The following is a 24,385-nucleotide window of genomic DNA, read 5'->3' as shown; positions in this document are numbered from 1 at the left end:
TCACAGGCGTTGCACTGCGGTCTGCAAAGGGTGCAGCCCTAGGAAGTGCAGGGTCAGGCCCAGCAGGCCGAGCAGCCCCAGCAGCAGGAGCAGCAGCCGCAGGAGCGTCAGCGAGGTGAAGCCACGGGGCTGCGGGGTCGTGGCCTGCACATATCGCTCCACTGCGTCGGCGAAGCTGAACTTGTCCGGCGCGTAGCCAAGCTGAGCGCGGGCCTTGGCAATCTGGAAGGTGTGCGTCACGGCCACGCTGAGCACCTGTGGGCGAGGCGGAGCAGTGGAGGACCGAGCTAGTGGGAGGGTGAAGCATCCTCGGCCTTGTTGACCAAAAGAATAGGGAGAGGGCAGCTTGTTTCTCTGTCAACACTAGGATTTAAAAAGACTGGCCACTGCGTCTTGCTCCTGCCGATGCCTTCCTAGGGCAGGGTAGGGGGGGGCCTTCCTTTCTAAGATCTTTTTCCTGGAGGGCGCCGCCTCTTGGATGTCCTTTCTTAATCCCATCCTCCAGCCTTGCTAAATTCTTATCCTGTTTAATACCTCGTCTCTGCTGCTCTTCCCAGCCTAGCGCCGTTCTGGACCTCTGGAGGCCTTTAGGTGCATTCTTGAACACCGGGAGAAGCCGAAAGCCTCCTGCCTGTAGTGGGGAGCGGTTCTCCAGAAAAACATCTCCAAGAAGGATGTTGGCTTCCTATTGCTAGCCCAATACCAATTGTAGCGGGCAGGGCCTCCAGAACAGCCTCCCAGCCCTCCCAGCCGCTTAACTGTCCCTAAGAGAAGAATTCAGTTACGCCTAGTGATTCCTCTCTAAGTCTGAGCTGCATTTCCCCTGCTTCCAGTTGACCTGGGGCCCATCTGCTTCTAGGGTAATAAATGACAGCTATGATTATAGAATTCCCACTCTGCTTGATGTGGGCCCTTTGTATAATTTTGTCTTCTGAAATGACACTATTTTCTCTTTTCATAATTGGAAATTGAAGACTAGAAGTTAAGTGACTTGCTTAGGGTCTCATAGAAGAGACACTTCCTAGGCTATATTCTTTGTCATGCTGGGGTCTGGAGATGCCCTCCCACCTGGCCTTTTATTCTTCTCTAGCTGGACATTGGCTTTGTGATTCTCACATGACACAGACAGGCCCTTGGGGCCAAGCACTGGTCCAGGGACCCTAATGAGGGAAGCAAAGAGACCAGTTCTTGCTCTTCTTGCCCCAGGTAGAACATTCAGCACTTGGAGCAATGCAGGTTACCAAATATCCTAAAACCAACCGAGCACCTCTTCCATGGAGACATAGCTGTGAGCTATGAAAGCAGGTCCTGGCCCAGTGTTCTCAGAGGTCAGGCTTAGCAGTGACCTCAGAGTGGCCGTACTTCTGCATCTCAGGGTAGCTCTTATCACTGTGTTGAGCTGCCTGGTTTCTGGAACATCTTCCTCTTTCGACTGTGAGCTTCCTGGGGTAAGGACCGAGTCTTCTCACCTCTAGTGTTCAGTGTCTGGCACACAGTAAGCGCTCAAGGAATAGAAAGGTTCCTAAAAGCTAGAGAGCTAATTGGTGTCTCACAGACTGACCAGCAGAGGGCGACTGACCCACAGCCCCCAAACTGCCTCAGATCCTATGCCCTGGAGCCAAGAGGAAGCACTGGGGCTGCAGTGCTTCCAGCCACTGTTTTGTTCCTAATGTGTTTTTCAAGGTAGTGGTGGAGCTTTAGGTCTGGGTTCAAATCACATCAGTACCTTGTAAGTGAGTGATGATCCTGGGTAGTCAACTTCACTAGGGATCTAATTTCCTCCTCTGTTCACGGGCAGGGCAATAGTTTCCAGCAGCAGGAAATATCAAATGACACTAAAGGACTGTCATTATCCTCCATCGTTTTGGATGCTCAGAGGAACAATGGTCGGCAGTGGCTTCTCTGGAACATTACCCCTCCCACTTCCTTTCAGCTTACGGAGCACTGGAGTTGGCATCCTGAAGCCAATTCCAATGTGGTGTGATCTTGGATAAGCCACTGATTTCTCTAGTGCCCAGTTTCTCATAGAGTGGAGAACATCATCTTTGTGACCTTCCTAATTTAGCACTAGGAGGAATCAAATGAGAAACCCTAAATAACCTGTCACTTTACTGTTTACAGTCTACTTAAGACATCCTCTTTAAAAACAGTTTTTATATTTATTTTATATGTATTATTGCCTTATTTGTATGCATGTATGTACACCATACACAGGCCAGGAGAGTATGGGTGGCTGTGAGCTAGCATATGGGTGCTGGGAATCAACCGTGGGTGCTCTGAAGAGCAGTAAGTACTCTAAACTGATGAGCCATCTTTCCAGCCCCAAGATGTTCTCTTTTTGAATGGTACATGCTAAGCAAATATAAAACTACACATCAGCTGGGTGTGATGGTGCATATACATTTCATCCCAGCACTCAGGAGGCAGAGACAGGTGGATCTCTGTGAGTTTGAGGCCAGCTTGCTCTATACAGTGAGTTCCAGGATATCCAGAACTACATAGTGAGATCCTGTTTCAAAAAAAAACAAATCTCCCAAAATAAACTGTACATCATAACTTTGAGAATAGTGTTGATGTTCTGTACACAGAAGATACATAATACATACTTATTGTTAAGTAAAAATGAATGATGAGCCTAGATCCACTAGAGATTTGTGTGAGTGCGTACATGTATATATTCAGAGTTGGGGTTCAAAAAAGTACCTGCTATGGAGCCTGCCCTTGGGAGCCCCAGATATGGCTAGAAAATAAGCCACCTATTGCTGGAATAATAGCTATGAAGTTTGTGTGGAGCAATCCTCTGTTCAATCTACACTACAGTCTGAGCAAAACAGTTGGTTGGTTGAGAGCATTATAAAGGAATGAGCTGTAGCCTTGGGCCTACATGGAAGGTTCAGAGATCTCAGAGAAGTATCTTGTGGCAGGGTGTTCGGCAGCAGTGGAGATGTGGAGAGGAGAGGAAAGGTTCCGGCCTAGGGCTCTCTAACCCCACACAGCACACTTACCTCACTGCGGGTAAGTAGTGGGGGGATGGTGCAGATGGGCCTCAGTGCCAGGTGCAGGAACTCCATCAGTGCAGCTGTGGGAGAGAGCAGATGAGGACCAATCCATTGGGGGCATTGTTTGCTTTGCTAGGGGGTCCCTTTACAAAGGTCACCGGATTCTTTAGGTCAGCAGCACCTCTGGAAGAGCAGCCTTAACCTCTTAACCTCTTAACCTCTGAGCCATCTCTCCAGCCCGCCTACTTGCATTCTTACTGGTAGGCCGGCAGAGGGCAGCAGCAGGACACACTGTCTTGGTGGGGTGGGACCAGATACTGACGTGCACTGGGAGGGGGAGAATCCAAGGTCCAAGCCGCCACACATCCCAAAGAAGGGTGCCCTGGCATCAGGGTGCCCTTGGAAGAGGGGGAGCCTCAGGGCTCCCTCTGCCCCACCAGGCATCATGCCTTCCAGCACAGGTCTAGGTGTCAAGGCTGCCCCCCACCCAGTACCACTTCAGGCAGGTCTCAGAGCCCAGCCTCCTCTTTTCCAATAGTTACAGTTATACCGGCCTTGCTGGAGGCTCAAGTTCAAGGGGGCGGGCCTATGACGAGTACATCTACACATCTGTGGCGATATAGAGACAGGTGTTCCTCTGAGTGCGGGGTCTATTTAAATTCCATTACTCCTGCGTGCCTCCCTGCTCTCATCAGAGTCCAAGCCCTGGGTTTCCAATAATGTAAAACACACATGTTGTGTGTGTACCTGGCATACAGGAGCTTCATTACCCATGTTGTTCCTTACCTGTCAGATAAACACAGGAAGTTGGTACCCAGATCCAGGGCTGACTGTACCCCAGCCTCTCAAACTGCAAGGGAACATGACATGAGAACTGGTTGTTTAGGGACTGGCTGATGAGGAAAGATCACTTTTCCCCCATATCCTGGCTGGCAGAGGACCCCACCAGCCCAGAGAGACCCCCAAGCCCACACTGGTCCTATTTTTTGAGACAGGGTCTCTCTATATAGACCAGGCTGGCCACAAATCATAGAGCTCTGCCTGCCTCTATCTCCTGGGTGCTGGAATTCAAGGCACCACACTCTGCTTGGCATGGTGAAGATGATCATTTGCACACCAGTCAGGAACTGAGATCCACTCCTTGGCCAGGATAACTCAAGTAGTTGGAAACATAGGACAAATCTTTTTCTGTGTGTGTGTGTGTGTGTGTGTGTGTGTGTGTGTGTGTGTGTGCGTGTGTGTGCGTGTGTGTGTGTGCGCGTGTGCGTGTGCGTGTGTGTGTGTGTGTGTGTGTGTGTGTGCGTGTGCGTGTTCAGGATGCACACACAGTGATACCATGTGGAGGTCAGGGGACAAGTTGCTGGAGTCTGTCCTCCTCTTCTACAGTGTGGGTCCTGGGGATTGAACTCAGGTTGTCAGGCTTGGCAATGGGACTCTACCTGCTAAGCCATCTCTTGCCAGCCTCTAGGGCAGGTGTTTTTTGTTTTTGTTTTTTTAACTTAGACTCTTTCACATCATTTAGTTTTTCCTGTAGCCATCCACACCTGAACATGTTCCTAGGCCCTTAAGTAGAATCTGATTTTTTTTTCCTTCCAGAATTGACTGTACTGTTAAAGAAAAATAGATAAAAACCAGCAAGTGGGTGGAAGGCAGAAGGAGACGCAGGAAGAAACAGGCTGGCAGGGGATGAATGGAGCTGTCCACCTGTGTAAAACCTTTCCAGGTCACAGCCAAACCAACAAAGGCTGGCAGGCTGGAGAGATGGGAATCCCGCAGTCTCTGGAAAACAGTCTGGAAGTTCTTCAATGAAAAGTTAAACCTGGAGTAACCATTTAGCCCAGAAACTCCATGCAAATACACAATAATGTAATCCAGCAGGGGGGGCTCACTGACCAGCCATCCTAGTCTACTTAGTGAGAGACCCTGTCTCATAAACAGTGCCTGAGGAACAGCACCCACAGTTGTCCTCTGACCTCCACAAGCATGTACACTCACATACATGTGCACTCGTATACACAGGTGCGCACATACACACATAAACATTAAAGAAAAAGAAAAAAGGAATGAAGTCTCGACCTGACACATGTCACAGCATAGACAAACCTTGAAAACTAAGTGGGGAAGAAGCCAGACACAGAAGGTCACTTATCCTATGAGTCCATTCATATAAAATACCTATGAGTCCATTCATATAAAATACCTATGTGTCCATTCATATAAAATACCTATGAGTCCATTCATATAAAACACCTATGAGTCCATTCATATAAAACACCTATGAGTCCATTCATATAAAACACCTATGAGTCCATTCATATAAAACAGTCAGGCGAGGCAAATGAAGAGAGAGGAAGGCTCCTGGCTGCCTGGGGTGGGGTGCAGGCTGAGGGTAGAGGTGGGGGAGGGGAACACAGGGTCGTGTTGCTAACAGGTACAGGCTTGTTTTGCTTATCTGAAGATGAAGACCTGCTTTAAAGTTAATTATGGTGATGGTTGTGTAACTGAATATGATTCAAAAAGGAAAACCATATTGAATTACATCCTTCCCATAGGCAAACTGCATAGCTTGTAAGCTACATCTCAGAAAAGTGCTTTTTAATTCAGAAAATTAAAAACAAAACAACTTTCCATATGTGTGTGTTTTGCTTGTATGGCTGACGGGTGCTTGTGAAGGCCAGAAGAGGCCATCAGATCCTCTGGAACTGGAGTTAGAGACAGTTGTGAGCTGCCATGTGGGTGCTGGGACTTAAACCCAGGTCCTCTGGAAGAGCAGCCAGTGCTCATAGGCACTGAGCTGTCGTCTCTTTAAATAGAATACACTAGAACTGTCATTGGCACAGCGGTACAAGATGACCCCTCCGCCTTTAGCCTGGGGTTCTGTGCTCACTTTCCACCCGGGGCTGGTCCGCAGATCTGCGGGTTGCTAAGAGAGGACAGGTTTTTCAGAGGCCGAGTTCTTCTCTCCGGGCTCTGGTGACCTTCTACATCTGCCTAGGGATTACAATCAAACCCTGCATTTCAGTGGTAGACCACTTGCTTTAGCATGGGCCCTGGGTTCCATTGAAAAAAAAAAAAAGAAATAACAGAAGACTCACATGGCCAGAATCACGAAAATCAGGAGGCTTGGAAGAGGTCTGTGTGGGAACACATGGTATCATAAAGGGGCGGCCACAACCCAGCTTCAGCTATACCCAGTGCCACTCAGGCACACCACTGCCAGGGCTTCCTAATGTAAATTCTTGGATTTGGGTGGTAGGAAAGGATTTGAGGATAGAGGATGGGATTTTGGAGTCTTGCTGTGGGTTAGGAGACCAGAACACCTACCAGTGGGGCCATCCACTCAAAGAGGTTGACGCTCTCCCCATCATTGATGTAGTACGCCTGCCCACTCTGAGGGTGACACGAGAGAAGAGGGGTAGTGAGGTGTCTGCCCACAGCCTGACCCCACCCTTTCTCATGGCTCCCAGCTGCTTCTGCAGCCCTCTTGTCCCCTTGAGCAGTTCTGGGGACAGACCTGGGCAACACCTCAGTAAGGGCTGTAACTGGCTTGGCACAAATGATGATATTCTAGAGAGATGTTGATGCCGTGGGCCAGCTGTCTGTTAATCTGACCATCTGACTATTGAAACAATGGACCCCTAAAGAGACAGGGATTTCTTCGGGATCTCACACTGGAAAAACAAAAGGGCCACAGCCAGAGGGGAACTGATCTCTCTTTCATTCCATCGTATCAGCTTACAGGAGAGCCAAGCCCGCTCAGGGATGAATCAATAGTGGACAGGACCATACCTTGACCAGGACTGCCAAGATGTGCATATTCCTGGGACTCTATTAAACTTTAATATCATTCAGGATTCCAAGACAGACTGGGTCCTTTCATCCCTCTTTCCCTGTTTACTATTGGCTGTTTGGTTTGGTTTCTCTATACGGCCTGGTCCTTGATCAAACTCACAGAGATCTGCCTGGCTCTGCCTCCCAAGTGCTGTGATTAAAGGCGTGCGCCACCACCTGACCTAATTTGACTCTTTTAATTGGCTTCAAAAGGAGCGACTGAACTTTGCTTCTTGGGGTGCAGATTGTGGCCCCAAGTTTGGTAACAGGGCGACCATACTGACAAGCCGTGGGGCTTTGATGGACTCATTCAACCTTATTGTACCTCAGTTTCTTCAGTTCTTCAGTGAAGACTGTGACCCATTCCAGTTTGTAGCTGTGATGTCACAGGGTCGCTGCGGGAGGGCTAATTATGTTCTCTGAAGGTTTTACCCAACCCAGTGACCCTGGGACTCCTGAGGCGTGATTCTCCTTGCCTGCAGCCTGCAGGGGTGGGGGTGGGGGGAGTAAGGATGTCACAGGACACTCACAGCCACGTAGCCCTTAGCCATGGTGAGGGCCTCAGGCCGCCAGCATGTGTGCCTGCACCAGATTCTGCACATGGACCCAGTTCATGCGCGTCCTGCGATCCCCAAAGCGGAACATGAACAGTCTCTTCTTGATGTGGCTCTGGTGTGGGGGAAAGGACAGTGCAGGCTCACCTGGGTGGTTTGACATTCTGTACAAGCTCACAGCTTCCAATCAGTAACAGGCTAGACTCCAACTCCCACGTCCCAAGTCCTCGGGACATCTCTGCTTGCTTGTCTCACAGGTGAGCGTGGGCCACCTTTGACCTTCCCTGACTTCTCTCATACCTCACACTCAAAGCACTTGTAAACCCAGCTGCCTCTACTATCACATCTGTTCAGAATCCAATTACTTTTCTCCCCCACTACCACCCTGTCTCTCACCTTGGGAACTCCAGCAGCTTCTTAGCCGTCCATCTACCCTGCCCAGCCAGATCTGGCCCTGTTCTGGTGACCACAGAGGCACACGGGCTGTGATGATGAGCACAGAGACGCTGACAATGTCCCAACGCCCCTCTAGCCCTGGCCCAGCCAAACTATGGCTTTCCCTCCTGCTGACCCTCTCCTGCTTCTGCTGCCGTGAGCCCAGGGCTGTCTGTGTACTCCTGGAAAGTCTTAGGGCTTTCTGAGAGTTGCCCTGTGTCTGGAGGCTCTTCCTCCAAAAGCCTGCTTGACACACTTGGCTCCTTCCTGCCTTGGAGGCTTAAAACCTGGCCTTCACCAAATGACCTCCCCAACACCCACCTCCCCCCAGCCCAATTCCCTCACCCCTCCCAATTTTTCTTTTCTCCCTTTGTGCCTGGCACTTTCCAACACTCTTTATAATTCAACGTGGAATCTACTTGAATCCATTTCCTGGGGTGAGAACAGAGGCCACATAAGGGCAGGGTTGTCTGCTATGTTTGCTGGTCTGAACAGTACTGAGCACACAGTGGCCATTGAATTAAGTACTTAAATGGTGAAAAGCCACTGTAGTTTGCCTGGTGTCATTTAAGAACTCCACAAAGGAATATTTGAAGCAGCAGGCCAGAACAGCGCTCCCCAGATAACCTTCAGTGACTCCCTGTGGCCTTGCACTCCCCATTAGTTCCAGTCTTAGGGACCTCTTGCTGATGACATTAACCATGACCTTCTTCACATCTAGGGTCATGCTCAAGTTGCTCCTTTACCTGGCCTTTGCTTTCTCTAATCAACACAGCTCATCAGAAAAATCCCTTTTCCTCCTTCCAAACACCATGGGCATCCCTTCCTCCAGGAAGTCCTCCTGGGTCTCCCCTGCCTGGCCCATTTTCTCTTGCATCTTTCTACTCAGCCTTCACTATGCTGAAGCTATGACTGTGTGGTCTGTCTCCTTGACCAGGTTGTGAGGACACTGAGGCCTAGAGCCCCTTGCGGCCATATTCTAGAGTTTTCTGGCATGAAGAACCTTCCCTGGCAGCTTGAGATCAACTGCTCAGCCCTTGGGGTACCCATATGAGGGTCTCTCTGGAGTCATAGCTTTCTTTCTCCCTGACTTGAACAGAGGCCTGGCTGGCACACTGTGGACTTTGACCCTGGTAGGTCTGAGGACTATGAACTTGTGGGCATCAGCATATGCTGGGTGACCTCCCAGCATAGAGAGTCTCTGGCCTGGAACGTTGCCCCTAGACAGATGCAAGGGTCCAGGCAGCATGCACACCACATCAACCTGACTCTGCCTCTGGCCCTAGGAAGGCTGGGACGACCTACCGCCACCCGGGGCAGGTGTCTCTGTTCTTCAGGGCCATAGATTCCTGGGGGACGGAGCACACAGGTGCGGAGGGTGCCTCCTCCTGGGATACAAGAAAGGGTGGTCAAGGGCCTGCAGAGGAGTGACATGGAGCTCGGGAGCCCACAGCACTAGGATGGGGAGCTCAGAGCCATCCACATCTCCTGCTCCTTATCTAACACGGAACACCCAGCACAGACTCTCTGTGCCTCCAGCAGCCCAATTTCTTTGGGAACCACACCCACCTCCCCCCACCTGCAGAGGTCCTTAAAGGTGGTGTCCTTAGGTAGTCTTACCTGGAAGTGACTCTCAGCATTATCAGAATTAAGATCACAAACCCTGAGGGCACTGGCCCTAAGCTACTGCTAGCCACGGCCCTTGAGCTATTCGTGACCTGTTCTTCCTAAAGCAGGTGGCTGTTCTTTCTGCAGATCTGTTTTCCAGGCCCTTTCATTGTATGTTCCCTTTCCCCGTGAATAAGCCAGGGCCAGAACCTTCCATCTTTACCAAACACCCCCCTCCTTTACAATGAAGCCCAGAGTCACAGATGATAGAGTGGTCCCCAAAAGATCTGTCTACATTCTAGGACCTGCCAGTGTGGCTGTTTGGAAAGGGGCCTTCAAGCTTGTAATTAACAATATTGGTGAGTTGAGATCCTAGACCTTCAGATGGGTCTAATCCAATTACAAGCGTCTTAGAGAGATTAGCAGAGGAGACAGAGGCCACAGGAAGTGAGAAGCAAGGACTGGAGTCACGAGTCAAGGGTCACCTGGGGCCAGCTAAAGCTGGAGGAGACAGAGTGCCCCTTCTCCAGAGTCTTCAGAGAGGGAGTTCTACCTGCTAACACCAGCTGACCCCAGGATTCCAGGTTCCAGCTTTTAAACAGCAAGAGAATGTCCTAAACCACTATGGGAGTTGCAGGACACTAACGCAAGTGGGTGCAAGATGATCCAGCTCCTGACAAGGCACTGTGACCTACTTATTAGGACTCTGGCACCCAGCTCAAGTGAGAGCCATCTCAGGACTAGCCTGGATCTCAGGCCACTGTAATCACCCCTGGTGACCACGGTCAGCCTCCTGGAAGACAGATGTTGGCTGAGCTTTTCTGTAGCCTTACAGCTAAGTTTAAACTCCAGGTCCCTGGGGGCATGGTGGAGGGAGGTCAGGTTGCAGCTAACAGTGGCCTGTGGGACACTGGGTAGCCACGTCAGAGAGGGGCAGGCCTAGGGTATCCATGACTCTTTGGAGCATTGAAAGCTGGGGATGTGCATATAAATAATTCCCAGCCAGAGGATTAGGTGTCTGGCCTGATGGTAGGTGAAAGGGCTGTGCCCCGGCAGAGAAGGGAATTCACCTGCATCAGATCAAATCCTGGGGGAACACAGTGGATGTGCACCCCAGGATCAGGGGTCAAGGACTGACAGACTAAGTCATGAAAGCAGGGATATTGTAGGGGAAAGAACTCACATGTAGGGACCTGGTTCGCTGCCTCTAAAGTAGCACAGTGGGTGAGGCCCGGATTCTGGGGCTAAGACTCCCCTGGGCTTCAGTGCTTGGTGCTGTGCTAACCGGCCTCTGTTTCCTCAATGTAAACTGGAGGCTATAATTCCAAGCCTCTCTTGTTCTCTAAATCCTATTGGTTCCCACATTTGTCTTTTCCAATGCTACTAGAGAGGTTGAACACAGGGCTTCATTCTAAACAAGCTTTCTGCCTCTGAGCTATATCCTGGCCCTTTTTTAATTAAAAAAAAATTATTTTTATTTGAGGCAGGGTCTTGCTATATAGCCTAGGCTGGCCTTGAACTCACTCTGTAGCCCAGGCAAGCCTTGAACTTGTGATCTTGCTGCCTAAATCCTTCTAAGTAGATAGTACGTAAGGACTTGGCCACTAGACTCAGGCAGATAAATTTCTCTCTCTTCTTTTCTTTGAGACAGGGTCTCTCTATGCAGAGAATTCTGGCTGTCCTCGTACTCAAGATCCACCTGCCTCTGCCTCCCGAATGCTAGGATTAAAGGTATGCGCCACCACACCTGGCCTGGATAGATAATTTTGACAATAAAAGAAAACCATGTTGGCTGGTTTCTTTTAGTTCTAAACTTTAGAAAAACAGTAACAATGATTTCTGGCAAGCAAATTGTCTGAATGGGTTTGGCTCCTGTGCGGAAGCCCAGGGATGCCTAAATTCCATCCCCCTCACTCAGGAATGATATGGAATGAACCTTTGCATATGGAATTAGCATGCAAAACAGGGCCTGACATGAAGAATGCACCTAAGTGTGCACTGTTCCTATTTGATGGATGCTTCTTTGTAGCCCGAGGAGAGAATGCAGAGAGACAGCTGAGGTGGGTTTCTCCAGGAAATTTCAGTGCAGAAGCCTCTCGCTTACATGGTCCCCTCCAAAGAGGTGTAACTCCTTACACATTTGTAATGCTCCAGACTGCCCAAACTAAATCCACTCCCATAAGACATCAGAGAGAGCAAGTGTCAGGCTATCCCAGTTTTTTCCTCACCAGCCTGCAAGCAGGAGATCTGACTGTCCAGGCCGTGTCCTGGTGGGGCAGGCACATGCTGGTACTCAGAACACATTGAAGGACAAAGGCCCAGACCATGTGGAGATGTCACTTGGAAGGACATAGGGCCTCAGACACACAATTCAGAGAGGCAGCAGGGGGCAGACATGCTTGTTATAAGCAGGCCCCATGGTACTCACCTAGGAGAGGTGTCCCATTGGCCATGAGAGTCAACTGGTCAGCAATGGCTTTGGTTCGAGAGTAGTGGTCCATGTGCTGCCAGGGGACAAGGAGAACACAGTCACCTGATGGGCTAATGATGTTGATGGCAATGCTGGCCCATCTGGGCTTAGTCTACCCCATGGCTGCATAATCCTGACTCAGGGAGGCACCTGCCAGTTCGAAACATCTGCTCTGTGATGCTGATATCAGATACAGGTTGGATGATCTGGTCATATGTCTGTCATCCTTTAGTTTTCCTGTGACATCTTCGCACATAATCTCATTTCCTGCTCTCTACAAGTCTCCTCCAAGGTGTTATCAGGCGTAGATGGAGAACAGAGATTCAGAGTATATGATAACTTGCACCATCACAGGAGTGAAAGGTGCCATGCTGGGTGGGGCTCAAGGCCAGGTCTGTCTGATTTTGAAGCCTCCGAGGGCATGACAAGCTGGAAAAGGAGACAGTTTGTAGCATTCAGCTTGGGAGTCCGTCCTGCTGGGATGCACCCTGGGTTATAACACGGACCTGGCTCTATCAACACCTGCCTTTGGGAAGACACTTGCCAGCCTGCCACCCTGCTCCATCTCTCCCAGCAGTCAGTACCTTGTCCAGGGGGAAGTATGGGACAGAGTCCTCATCGCCCTGCTCTATGGGCTTTCCGCCAAATGTCACATTGACTGTGCTGGTGTACACAAGCCTTGGAACCCGCCGACGGACACAGACTGCAGGAGACACACACACACCACATCAGACTGGGAGCAAGGAGCTGGCTAAGGAGGGACTCAGAATTGGCCTCTGTGGGCAAATCCACCCATTTCTACTCAGTCTTAACATCCCACCCCATACCATCAGGGATCTCCAGAATCCAGAGCTGCCTGGGAGAGAAAAGCCTCCCCCTTCAACTTGGGATGTGGGGGTCAGGGCTTCTCATTCCTCCTTCTGGTGTGCCTTTGGCCCACTAGCCACTCTATCAAGGGCAGGTAGGAAGAAAAGGCTCACTTGGTGGGACAGATAGAAAAGACGCCCTAGAGCTGGAGAAAGCACAGGTCAAGGTTGCACACATGCCAAGGGCCCAACAGGAGCCTTCTGTCTGATGTTTCAGTGACCTTCCTCAGTGCCATCCTTCACCCTGAGTCCCTAGATATGCCAAGACTGTTGATGCCCGCTACAGAGCCCTGAGCAGGTCTGTACACAAGGGAGATAGTCTATCTCCCACGGGCTTCAGCTGGTACAGTCTAGGTAGGGCAGGGGGGGTGTCTTGCCTCTGTTGCCCCCACCCCAACCCCCACCCCAGAGCCAGGCCAGTGGCAGGAGAAAGAGGAGGAGGATCACACTGCAGGGCACACGGCACTCTGAGGGCCTACCATTAATCACTAGTCTGGTGCCTCCGACATTTATAGACTCAATCTGCTGTTTCTGTAGCTAGAAGACAAGAGGGAAATGGGAAGAGGGAAGGCTGAGCTCAGGGTCAGCAGAAGTCACGCTGAAGGATATTTGGAACAGGGTGCATGGGCTGGCATAAGAGTTTGGCACGGATAAGTAACTTGGGGGTTGGATCATTTTCTGTCCCCCCAAGTCTCCCCTTATCTGTGGTGATGTGGTGATGTGGCCATGTCCCGGAGGACACTGGAATGTAAACAAAGAACGGGTCTGCAATGATAGGTTCCTGTGTGCCAGGCACCCGGCAAACAATACATCCCAGACCTCATTTGAAGCCACTGGAAAATGGGATGTGTTCTGTTTGCAAACTTAATTAATTAATTAATTAATTAATTAATTTATTTATTTATCTTTGAGACAGTGTATCGCATGTCACCCAGGCTGGCCTCAAACAGGCTATATAGTCAAAGATAACCTTGAATTTTCTGATCCTCCTGCCTCCACCTGCCGAGTGCTGGGATTATAGGTGAATGCCGTCATATCTGGTTTATTGGTGCTGGGGATTCAAGCCAGGGTGCACACCGAGCAAGCAGTCTACCCACTGAGCCACATCCCCAGCCAAAACTATATTTACTCTTATCGTGGTGCTTTTTGTTTATCGGGGAAACAGCTACAAGGTTAAACATAATTCAAACAGTAAAAAGTATACTCAGGGGCTGCAGAGATGTCCCCGTGGTCAAGGACACTGGCTGCTCTCCCAGAGGTCCTGGGTTATGTTCCGAGCACCCACATGGCAGCTCACAACTGTCTGTAAATCCAGTTCCAGGGGATCTGATGCCTGGGGAAGTCAGAAGATATGTTTATATATGTGAGTGATGTGTGTGATGTATATGTAAGTGTATGTGTGATGTGTGTGGTGTGCATGGTGTGATGTGTATGATATGTTTGTATGTGTGAGTGATGTGTGTGATGTATATGTGTGATGTATGTGTGTGTGCATGTGATGTTCGAGGGTGCAGTCAATCATTAGCTAGAGGAAAACTTTCCAGTCGGTTCTCTCCCTCTACCATGATGAGGCCGGCCTCTCTAGTTTCTGCTTCTGTCCTACACACTCCGGTGCAGCTGGCTGAGAGCTTCCAGGCATTTTTCTTACCTCCAGCTCCCACCTCTCCGGAGGAGTGCTGGGATTACAGATGCAGGCCTCCTCCTCCAGCATAGACATACATGTAGGCAAAACACCCATACACATAAAATTAAAAAAAAAAAAAAAAAACAACCACAACTATCTAATGAAGAGGAAAGTTCTTTCACATTGCTGATGCCAAGTCTTCTTCTGCCCTCTCCAGAGGGAACTGCTGCTAACGGCTTTGGACGCTTGCACGGAGAACCTATATTTAACATCATCGTATACCCTTGTGCATGTAGCAAACTTCTGACCTAGCTTTACAAATGTTATCACGTTTTGATTTATTTGTTTTTTTATGTGCACATGTGTGTCCATGTGTGTGAGGGCCATGGTACACAGGTGGGGATTAAAAGACAACTTGTGGAAGTCAGGTTTTTTCCTTCCACCATGGGTCCTAGGGGTCAAACTTGGCAGTAGGCACTTTTTTTTTTTTTAAAGACAGAGATCTCTCTGTGTAGCCCTGGCTGTCCTAGAACTTGCTATGAAGACCAGGCTGGCCTCAAACTCACAGAGTATTTCTGCTTCTGCCTCCTGAGTGCTGGGACTAAAGGCGGTTGGTTGGGTCATCTTGCTGGCTCTTAGCTTTCTCTTTTCTTTTTTAAGGTAAACAGGGGATACCAAACACTACTTTGAACTCTGGAGGTTGCCAGGGGATCCGCACTTTGGAGTCTTCTCATTCTTTTGAACAGCTGCATAGAATTTCACGATATCCCTACTCTTATTTCGGTAACTAATGGACCAGTTTTATTATTAAAAACAATGCTATGGATATGGAAATAAGTATAATTTGAGTCAAATGGAATACATTTTGGTAGATGCTGCTACAGTGTTCCCTAAAGAGTTTGTGACATAAATCATAGTGACTCCTTCCTTTCCAGATGAGGAAGGAACAGCTAGGAGAGCTAGCCTGCCCTGGGTCACGCAAGTGGAAGGCACTAGAACTGGTATTTGATGTCATGGATGCCCAGTGCTTCTTTGGAGGAGGCAAGAACATAAGACATACTTGGGCATCGGAGTGTGGTGGGTGGGGTAGGGCTTGAGCACCACTCGGCCAGGTTCTGTGTGTGTGTGTGAGTCTCACCTTCTCAGCCCCGGACATGCCATAGGAGGCCACATGAAAGACACAGTCCACCCCCTGGAAGGCTTGGTACAGGGCATCTTCATCTCGGACATCGGCCTGAAACAGAAGTAAGAGGTTCAAGTTCAAGGCAGTGACCCAGCCCAGGCCAAGCAACTGGTGGGCCAGGATTTAGCAGCTCCACAGAGCGTCAGCAGGCGCTGCCCCCCCCCCCATTCATTCTGCTCTGGGTGTTTCATATGCACTATCTTATCGAGTCTCTATGAGCCCCTTGTAAAACACATGTGATTACTGTCTCTTTCTGGGGATAAAGAGGGGGCTCAAGGAGGTGGAACTAAAGCTTGGAAGTCTAAGAGCTGGAGCCGAGGACACAGAATGACAGGAGAGTAAAAGTGCTTTCTGAGTAAGCCTGAAGACTCCTGGAAGCCACCGGAAGCTGGAGGAGGAGGCCTGCATCTGTAATCCCAGCACTCCTCCGGAGAGGTGGGAGCTGGAGGTAAGAAAAATGCCTGGAAGCTCTCAGCCAGCTGCACCGGAGTGTGTAGGACAGAAGCAGAAACTAGAGAGGCCGGCCTCATCATGGTAGAGGGAGAGAACCGACTGGAAAGTTTTCCTCTAGCTAATGATTGACTGCACCCTCGAACATCACATGCACACACACATACATCACACATATACATCACACACATCACTCACACATACAAACATATCATACACATCACACCATGCACACCACACACATCACACATACACTTACATATACATCACACACATCACTCACATATATAAACATATCACACACATACATCACACACATGCACATCACAATACACTCACCTATACATCACACACACATCCATCACACATATTACACATACAAACATATCACATACACTTGCACATCACACACACACACCACACACATGCACATCACACACACACAAACTTGAGTAATCATACATACACACATCACACACTTAGTCCCCCCACCCCCCCCCCCCCAACACTGATAACAAAAATCTAAAAATAAAGCCAGGTGGTAGTGGTGAATGCTCTCTCTAATCCCAGCACTCAGGAGGCAGAGGCAGGTGGATCTCTGAGTTCAAGCCCAGCCTGGTCTGCAGAGTGAGTTCCAGGAGAGATGGGACTGTTGGTTACACAGAGAAACCCTGTCTCAACAAAATTAAAACAAACCAAAACCAAAAATTTTTTTTAAAATAAAAATAATAAAGAATTTGAACTAAATCTGACTCCAGAGCCTGAGATCTCAGACTCCGCTGCTGGCTCACATCCTATTTGTCCACCTGAGCTCTGCCACAAGCACCATCACCTCCAGCACCACCACCTCCAGCACCACCACCTCCAGCACCACCACCTCCAGCACCACCACCTCCAGCACCACCACCTCCAGCACCATCACCTCCAGCACCATCACCATCCAGCACCATCACCTCCAGCACCCATCACCATCAGCACCATCACCTCCAGCACCATCACCATCAGCACCATCACCTCCAGCACCATCACCATCAGCACCATCACCTCCAGCACCATCACCATCCAGCACCATCACCTCCAGCACCATCCCAGCACATCACCTCCAGCACCACCACCTCCAGCACCATCACCTCCAGCACCACCACCTCCAGCACCATCACCTCCAGCACCATCACCATCAGCACCACCACCTCCAGCACCATCACCTCCAGCACCATCACCACCAGCAGCACCCTCCACCCATGATCCCCGTCTCTACCTGGATAAACTCGGTTCCTGAGGGTAGTGGCCACTGGGGTCTGCGGAGGTCCAGCAAGATGACAGAAATGCCTCTCTTGGCTAGGCTGGAACCTAGGCTGAAGCCCAGGTAACCTCCTCCTCCGGTCACCAGAACCTTCTGTCGGGGGGCCTGTGTGGGTTTGGCCTGAGTCTTCTGCTGTAGCACTGGTTCTGGGGCTGTCACTGATTCACTGGGGTGAGAACCAGCCCCAGAGCCTCGTCTGGTCCCAGCTCCTGGCTGAGGTACTGGCCCAGCTCCTGGCTGAGGTACTGGCCCAGCTCCTGGCTGAGGTACTGATGTCCCAGCTCCTGGCTGGGGTACTAACTCAGGTACTGACTCAGCTCCTGGCCTGGGTCCAGACCTAGCTCCTGGTCCAGGTAATGTTCCTGCTCCTAGTGCAGGTCCCAGAGTAGCAGTAGGCCCTGAAGAAGCACCAGGTCCTAGCCCAGTCACAGAAACAGCACCAGGTCCTGGCCCAGAACCTGGAACAGCACCAGGACCAAGCCCAGACTCCAGAACAGCCCCAGACCCTGGCCCAAGGCCTGACCCCGACCCTGAAGCAGACCCCAGGCCTGAGGCCCCTCCACAGGCCTGGCAGACAGGGCAGCCCTTCTCGCCCTGGCCTGCAGCTCGACAGGTTTCTAGGGAGGAGCCTGCAGGGTTGGTCTTCATCCTCTATGAAGCCATGCAGCCTAGAGGCTGTCCACCTGTGGAGAAAACCAGAAGAATGTCATCCCAAGGCACACCTTACCAGGTCCTGAGGACTAAGGGGAACTTCAGGTAAATTGGAGCCTCAGATCTCTCAGGGCTCCAGACTCTTTCAGAGCCCCCAAGAACCTCCATGTGGCTGCTGGCTCCTTAGGGACTCAGAGAAGGCAGCCTGTCCTTTAACTTCATAGTTGAGGAAACTGAGGCTCAAAATCATATTGTATGACTCAGGTGTACACTAAGCACCCCTGATTTCCCCACAGGCTCCATATAGCACCAGAGGGAGGCAGGGCAGTCATGCCTAGGGGGCCTCACATACTGGGTGTGGTATTATCTGGCTCAGAATCAGGAGGGCAAGGAGGAGGACGAGGGGGGGAGGAATCGAGGGGGAAGAAGTGGAGGGGGGGAGGGGGAAAGGAATAGAAAGGAGAGAAGAGCAAGAGGAAGAAGAGGGGGATGAGAGGGAGGAGGAAGAGAGGAGGGAGAGGGAGGGGAAGAGGGAGAGGAGGAGGAAGAGGGATAGGAGGAGGGGGAGAGAGAAGGGAGGGAGAGGGAGAGGAGGAGAGAGAGGGAGAGGAGGAGGGAGAGGAGGAGGGAGAGGAGGAGGGAGAGGAGGAGGGAGAGGAGGAGGGAGAGGAGGAGGGAGAGGGAGAGGAGGAGGGAGAGGGAGAGGAGGAGGGAGAGGGAGAGGAAGAAGGAGAGGAAGAGGAAGAGGAGGGAGAGGAGGAGGGAGAGGGAGGGGAGGAGGAAGAGGGAGAAGAGGAGGGAGAGGAGGAGGGAGAGGAGGAGGGAGAGGAGGAGGGAGAGGGAGGGGAGGAGGAAGAGGGAGAGGAGGAGGGAGAGGGAGAGGAGGAGGGAGTGGAGGAGGGAGAGGGAGGGGAGGAGGAAGAGGGAGAGGAGGAGGAAGAGGAGGAGGGAGAGGAGGGAGAGGAGGAGGGAGAGGAGGGAGAGGAGGAGGGAGAGGAGGGAGAGGAGGAGGGAGAGGAGGAGGAGAGGAGGGAGAGGAGGAGGGAGAGGAGGGAGAGGAGGAGGGAGAGGAGGGAGAGGAGGAGGGAGAGGAGGAGGGAGAGGAGGGAGAGGGAGAGGAGGAGGGAGAGGGAGAGGAGGAGGAGGAGAGGGAGAGGAGAAGGAGAGGAAGAGGGAGAGGAGGAGGGAGAGGAGGAGGGAGAGGAGGAGGGAGAGGGAGGGGAGGAGGAAGAGGGAGAGGAGGAGGGAGAGGGAGAGGAGGAGGGAGAGGAGGAGGAAGAGGAGGAGGGAGAGGGAGAGGAAGGAGAGGAAGAGGGAGAGGAGGGAGAGGAGGGAGAGGAGGAGGGAGAGGAGGAGGGAGAGGAGGAGAAGGAAGAAAAAGAAGAGGAAGAGGATAGAGGGGAAGGGAAGAAGGGAGACAAGGAGGAGCAGGAAGATGAGGAAGGAGAGGACAAGGAGAAGGGTGAAGAGGAAGAGGAGGAGGGGAGAGGAGAAACCACGTGGGACAGAAAGGGCTCAGCACCTGGGAACTTGTCTATGATCCCTGAGTCTGCAGCCACTTCTGATCCCAGGTGCTCCAGGGGCAGCTGGCTGACACCACACTGTACCCTGTGGCCTTCGGGGTCAGGTGGGTGAGCCCCAGAGACCAGCACTGAGAATCCTGTCCTCCTCATTCTAGACTTATGGCTGACCCAGGCTCAGTCAACTGCCACGGTCTTGCTACTCCCATCTGCCTGAGCATCAGGCTGGACCAAGGACTAGGTCATTAGCATTACAGAAGCAGGGACTGTACTGCGGGCCTTCTGTGTCCCAGGCTCTGGCCTCCTGCATGGTGCCCAATGGCTGCAGGTGTGTTCAGTGAGCTGTTTCCTGTGGTGGTCACAGGACAAGGACCCCTGGCAGTCATAAGAACTATGCCTGTGTCTCCCCTGTCATTATCCTGTTCGTTTTGGGACAGGAAGGCAGTCATGTCCCACATAAGTGGTGAAGGTATCTAATTCCCCACCCCACCCCATCCTCAGGAGACAGAATGTAGCTTCAGAGGGGAGACTCCTCTCCCAAGGCCCAGATGACTCTTCTGGGGAAGGATATATGGGTATTTATGGTGGCAAAGTTTGGGTGTGCCCTTGGGTAAAATGCTTAGAACTTCACTGTGCCTCAGTATCCACAGCTGTGAAATGGGCCCAAATCATCCTGGCTGCCCCAAATTCCTTACACAGTGGTCCTGAGAGAGCAGATACCAAAGTCTTTGCAAATTGCCTCAATGTAGGCTGCATGCAGGGTTTGCTGACTGGTGTCTCCCGTGCCTAGAACAGTGCCTGGCTAACTGCTAGGAGAATAAACGGGGCCTGTTCCTCAGGGCGAGCATTACGGCCGAGCCAGGGCTGAACCTGGATATGGCAGTGCTAAAAAAAATAAATAAATAAAATAAACCACCACCACCACCAACATGGCTAACCAGATAGCTCATCTCTGCAAGCCTGGCTCTGTGAGTCGGATCCATGAGAACAGAAAGAATTGACTTGAGAAAGTTGTCCTCTGACCCCCACACGTGCCCCGTGACAAGTGTACCCCCCATCTCTCAACATCTCCATCTCCATCTCCATCTCCATCTCCATCTCTCTCTCTCTCTCTCTCTCTCTCTCTCTCTCTCTCTCTCTCTCTCTAAGGAGGAGGAGGAGGAGGAGGAGGAGGAGGAGGAGGAGGAGGAGGAGGAGGAGGAAGTAGAAATATTAGAAACTAACAAAAATGAAAATAGTTAAAAGTCCTTCATCCAGGTCCATGGAGACATCAACGCTGGGTCTGATGAAAGTGTTCGGGAGTGGTACGGACCCGGGCCTCCTGGGGGCGGACTGATGGGGGCGGATCCCCATCCCGGGTCCTCTCGCTCTCCTTCCCCAGCCACCACATCCCACTCTGCTCTCACCTGGCTTGGGCTCCCGCAGCGCTGCGGTGCTTCCTGTGCCTCTTGGGTCTCGGCGCCAAAGCCTGCACCACCCGTGGGAGCGCAGCTCGAGTTGGGCAGGCTGGGGACCGCCCCGCCCGCCGCTGCCTCCGCCCCAGCTGTCCCGCCCTGCCGCCCTGCGCTCTCCAGCCCGGAGCTCTGCAGCTCTCCAGCCCGGAGCTCTGCAGCCCCCCCCCCCCCCTCACCTGAGGGTGAGCAAGCTAACTGGGCTGCGCTTCTGGTAGAGAAAAGAGGCAAAGGAGCTGCTAGCCTGCCCTGTCCTGACTGTTGTACTCACCAGCCACCCACTTGTTTTCCACACCACTCTTTATTCCACTTTCTCCTCTTCACCAATTCCACCTGTTCCCCTTTCCAGCTCATCAGCCACCGTGTGTGTGTGTGTGTGTGTGTGTGTGTGTGTGTGTGTGTGTGTGTGATTGTATACATATCCCTTTGCCCATCCATCTAGTTTCCTGTCCGTTTCATTTCTCTGCATCTGTCCTTTCAAACGTTCACTCTTAACCCTCAGCCCACCCTTTCACCTGTCCACCCGACCTTCCCTCTGCCCATCCTGCCGTATATCCAAGCCAACTTTCACCCATCCATTTATACGCCTGTTTTCCTTCCTTCCATCCATCCGCCTACCTATCCACCTACCTACCTAAGAATATTCTTATAGTTTCTTAATCCTCGTCCCCTGCTTCCCTGTGTGCTGGAGGTTGAACCTAGGGCCTCACATGGGCATAAGTGTCCTACCCTGGAGCTACATCCTCAGCCCCACCCCTCTTTTTTTACACTTAATTCCCGTTGCCCAGGCAAGGCATTGAACTTGTGATCAGAGAGCAGGAATTAGTCTGCGCCTCCAGGCTTGGTTCTACCATTCCATTTTAATGGATGCTTCTTTATTGTTAACCCCTTCTCTCTGCTGGGGACCAGAATGGCTTTCCCATCCCTGGAAAACTCATATTTGAGAGACGGAAGCAGAAGGGCTGGCGTGTGTCCAGACTTCTACACATCTGCTACAACGAAGCAGCCTGGCTCAGAGTAGGGAGCATGTTGCTTGCTCACTTGACTCTGAGAAGGACCACAAAAAACCGCTCCACCTGTATGAACAAGCTCTGTGAACATTAGGTAAAGGAGGCAAACCCCAGACTTTAGCTTGCTCCTGCCATGTGCCAGATGGAAGAATGTCCCATTCAATCTCCATGATTTCGGTTTCAGCCTCATTTTAGAGGCTGGAAAAATGGGTTCAGAAAGTGGCTCTGGAGGTAGTAGGTATAGGCTTTGCCTGTTTTTCTTTTGAGACAGCGTTTCTTTGTAGATCAGGCTGGCCTCAAACTCACAGAGATCCGCCTGCCTCTGCCTCCCGAGTGCTGGGATTAAAGGCGTGTGCCACTCCCACCGGGCTGCCTCTTTTCTTTTTTGTTACATTTACGTATGTGTATGTGAGTGCACACATGTGCCATGGTGCACATATGCAAGTCAGAAGGCAACTTGCAGGAGGTAGCTCTCTCCTTCCATCCAGTGGGCTCCTGGCACTGAAATGAGGTCATCAGCCTTGGTGGCAAGCCCCTTTACCTGCCGAGCTATCTTACTGGCCCTTTGCTACTTTCTTGCTGTTTGCTTTGGGCAGCTACAAAGCTTAGTTTCCTCATCCACAGACTGGAAATGTAGTTTACTCTCGGGCCACTGTGAGCTTATGGCTGATATGATAGAGTCTCTGCAAATCCTAGACCACGGAGCTGCTCAGCTGATGCTCAGCTAACAGATGTTATCATTATTTGAGGAGGTGGGTGGGATTCAAACTCATTTGCTCTCCACCACTTCACAAGCCTGGTGTCTTCCTTGACCCTCCATTTACAAGACCAGCTGGACCACAGAACTCACATTTCCCAGGCAGCTGCCAGTGTTGGCTGACTCTCAAAGAGCATCATCACTCACAACTACCACGGACTGCGTCCCACACAATACATTGCAGCTCCAACCCCTAGTACTTCAGAATGTGAGTAATTGAACATGGGATTAGTTCAGATGGGGTTCAGTAGAATGGAGAAGGCTTTCATTCCAGTACAGTTGATGTCAAATAATGAGGGGGTAACCTGGGCACAGACAATCAAGTGGAGAATGGGGTTATACTGCCAGAGCACAGGAGCTATGGGAAACTAGAATCCTGGGCCAGATCCTTCCCGGTGCCTCCAGGGAGCCGGCTCTGCTAAGACCTGGATTCTGGATCACCAGGCTCCAAAACTCTGTTTCAAAAAGGCAAAAAAAAAAAAAAAAATGTTGGGCGGTGGTGACACACGCCTTTAATCACAGCACTTGGGAGGCAGAGAGCCAAGTGGATTTCTCTGAGTTCCAGGCCAGCCTGGTCTACAAGAGCAAGATCCAGGACAGGCACCAAAACTACACAGAGAAACCCTGTCTAGAAAAAACAAAAGCAAAAGGATTCTAGACCTCAGATTAAAGTGTGTGTGTGTGTGTGTGTGTGTGTTGCTTGGATGTATGTACACTTGCAGTGGGTGCTTGGTGCCCCAGAGATCAACAGAGGGCACCAGATCCCCTGGAACTGGAGTTAAGCATGGTTGTGAGCCACGATGGGGGTGCTGGGAACTGAACCTAGGTTCTCTGGAAGAGCAGCAAAGTGCTCCTAACCACAGAGCTTTATCTCCAGCTCAAGGTTCTTGGGGTGCACAGTTGAGATGCTGTATCTGCTGATGGTGTTCTTGCTGGCAGAGTTCTGATGGTACAGGGCATCATGTGGAAGAGACAGGACATGTGTATGTGTCTCTTTTGGCCTCTCTTACTCTTCCTATAAAGTCACCAGGATTTAGTCTTGGGGGATACAGCCTTAGCACCTTGTCTGACCCTAGTCACCTCCCCAAAGCCCCATCTCTGAACACCACAGTATATTGAAACGTGCAAATGTTTGAAGGGCATGTTCAAATCCTAGCTGAACCACAGCAGCGTCCTAATAAAATACCACTCAGATGAAGACAAAGCTTTTTAATCCCCCAGCACCCCAGTGCTCATTCTTGCACTCCTCAGAGCAGTTACCATTGTGATTTCTGTCTCAGTATCACCTGTTCTTGAATTTCATATAGAGTTGTGAACATACACTCTTAGGTCTGGTTCTTTTTTCTTTTCTCTTCCTTTTCTTTCCTTCCTTCCTTCCTTCCTTCCTTCTTTTTTTTTTTTTTTTTTTTTTAATAGCCCAGACTGGCCTTCAACTTGCTATAGCCAAGGATGACCTTCAATTCCTGATCTTCCTGCCTCCATACTTTCTTTTTATGCAGGTTAGGATATCAAGAACCCAAACTTCCTGCATGCCAGGCAACCAACCCAGTCGATTATTTTAGGTGTTTTGTTTTGTTTTTTTCTTTTGCGTATCCATTGTTTATGAGTTTGCTCCATCTTATTGAATGTAGTAACTATATATTTCATGCTCTTCCCATTGACTTATAGCCTGG

General features: G+C 50.9%; 1 protein-coding gene across 1 annotated transcript; it reads right to left on the bottom strand.

Annotated features, from left to right (window-relative positions):
- Sdr42e2 (short chain dehydrogenase/reductase family 42E, member 2) lies at positions 1-17,971 on the bottom strand. The gene is given in 12 exon segments (XM_036175274.1): positions 1-255; positions 3,006-3,079; positions 3,786-3,849; positions 6,324-6,389; positions 7,361-7,393; positions 7,395-7,499; positions 9,125-9,207; positions 11,856-11,931; positions 12,482-12,600; positions 13,243-13,300; positions 15,526-15,621; positions 17,279-17,971. Coding segments are annotated over 12 exon segments (1,722 nt in total).
- Positions 17,972-24,385: the final 6,414 nt, after the last annotated feature.

The sequence above is a fragment of the Onychomys torridus genome, chromosome 1, assembly GCF_903995425.1.
Source record: "Onychomys torridus chromosome 1, mOncTor1.1, whole genome shotgun sequence".
NCBI lineage: Eukaryota > Metazoa > Chordata > Mammalia > Rodentia > Cricetidae > Onychomys > Onychomys torridus.
This window is presented reverse-complemented; position numbering and strand designations above follow the sequence as displayed.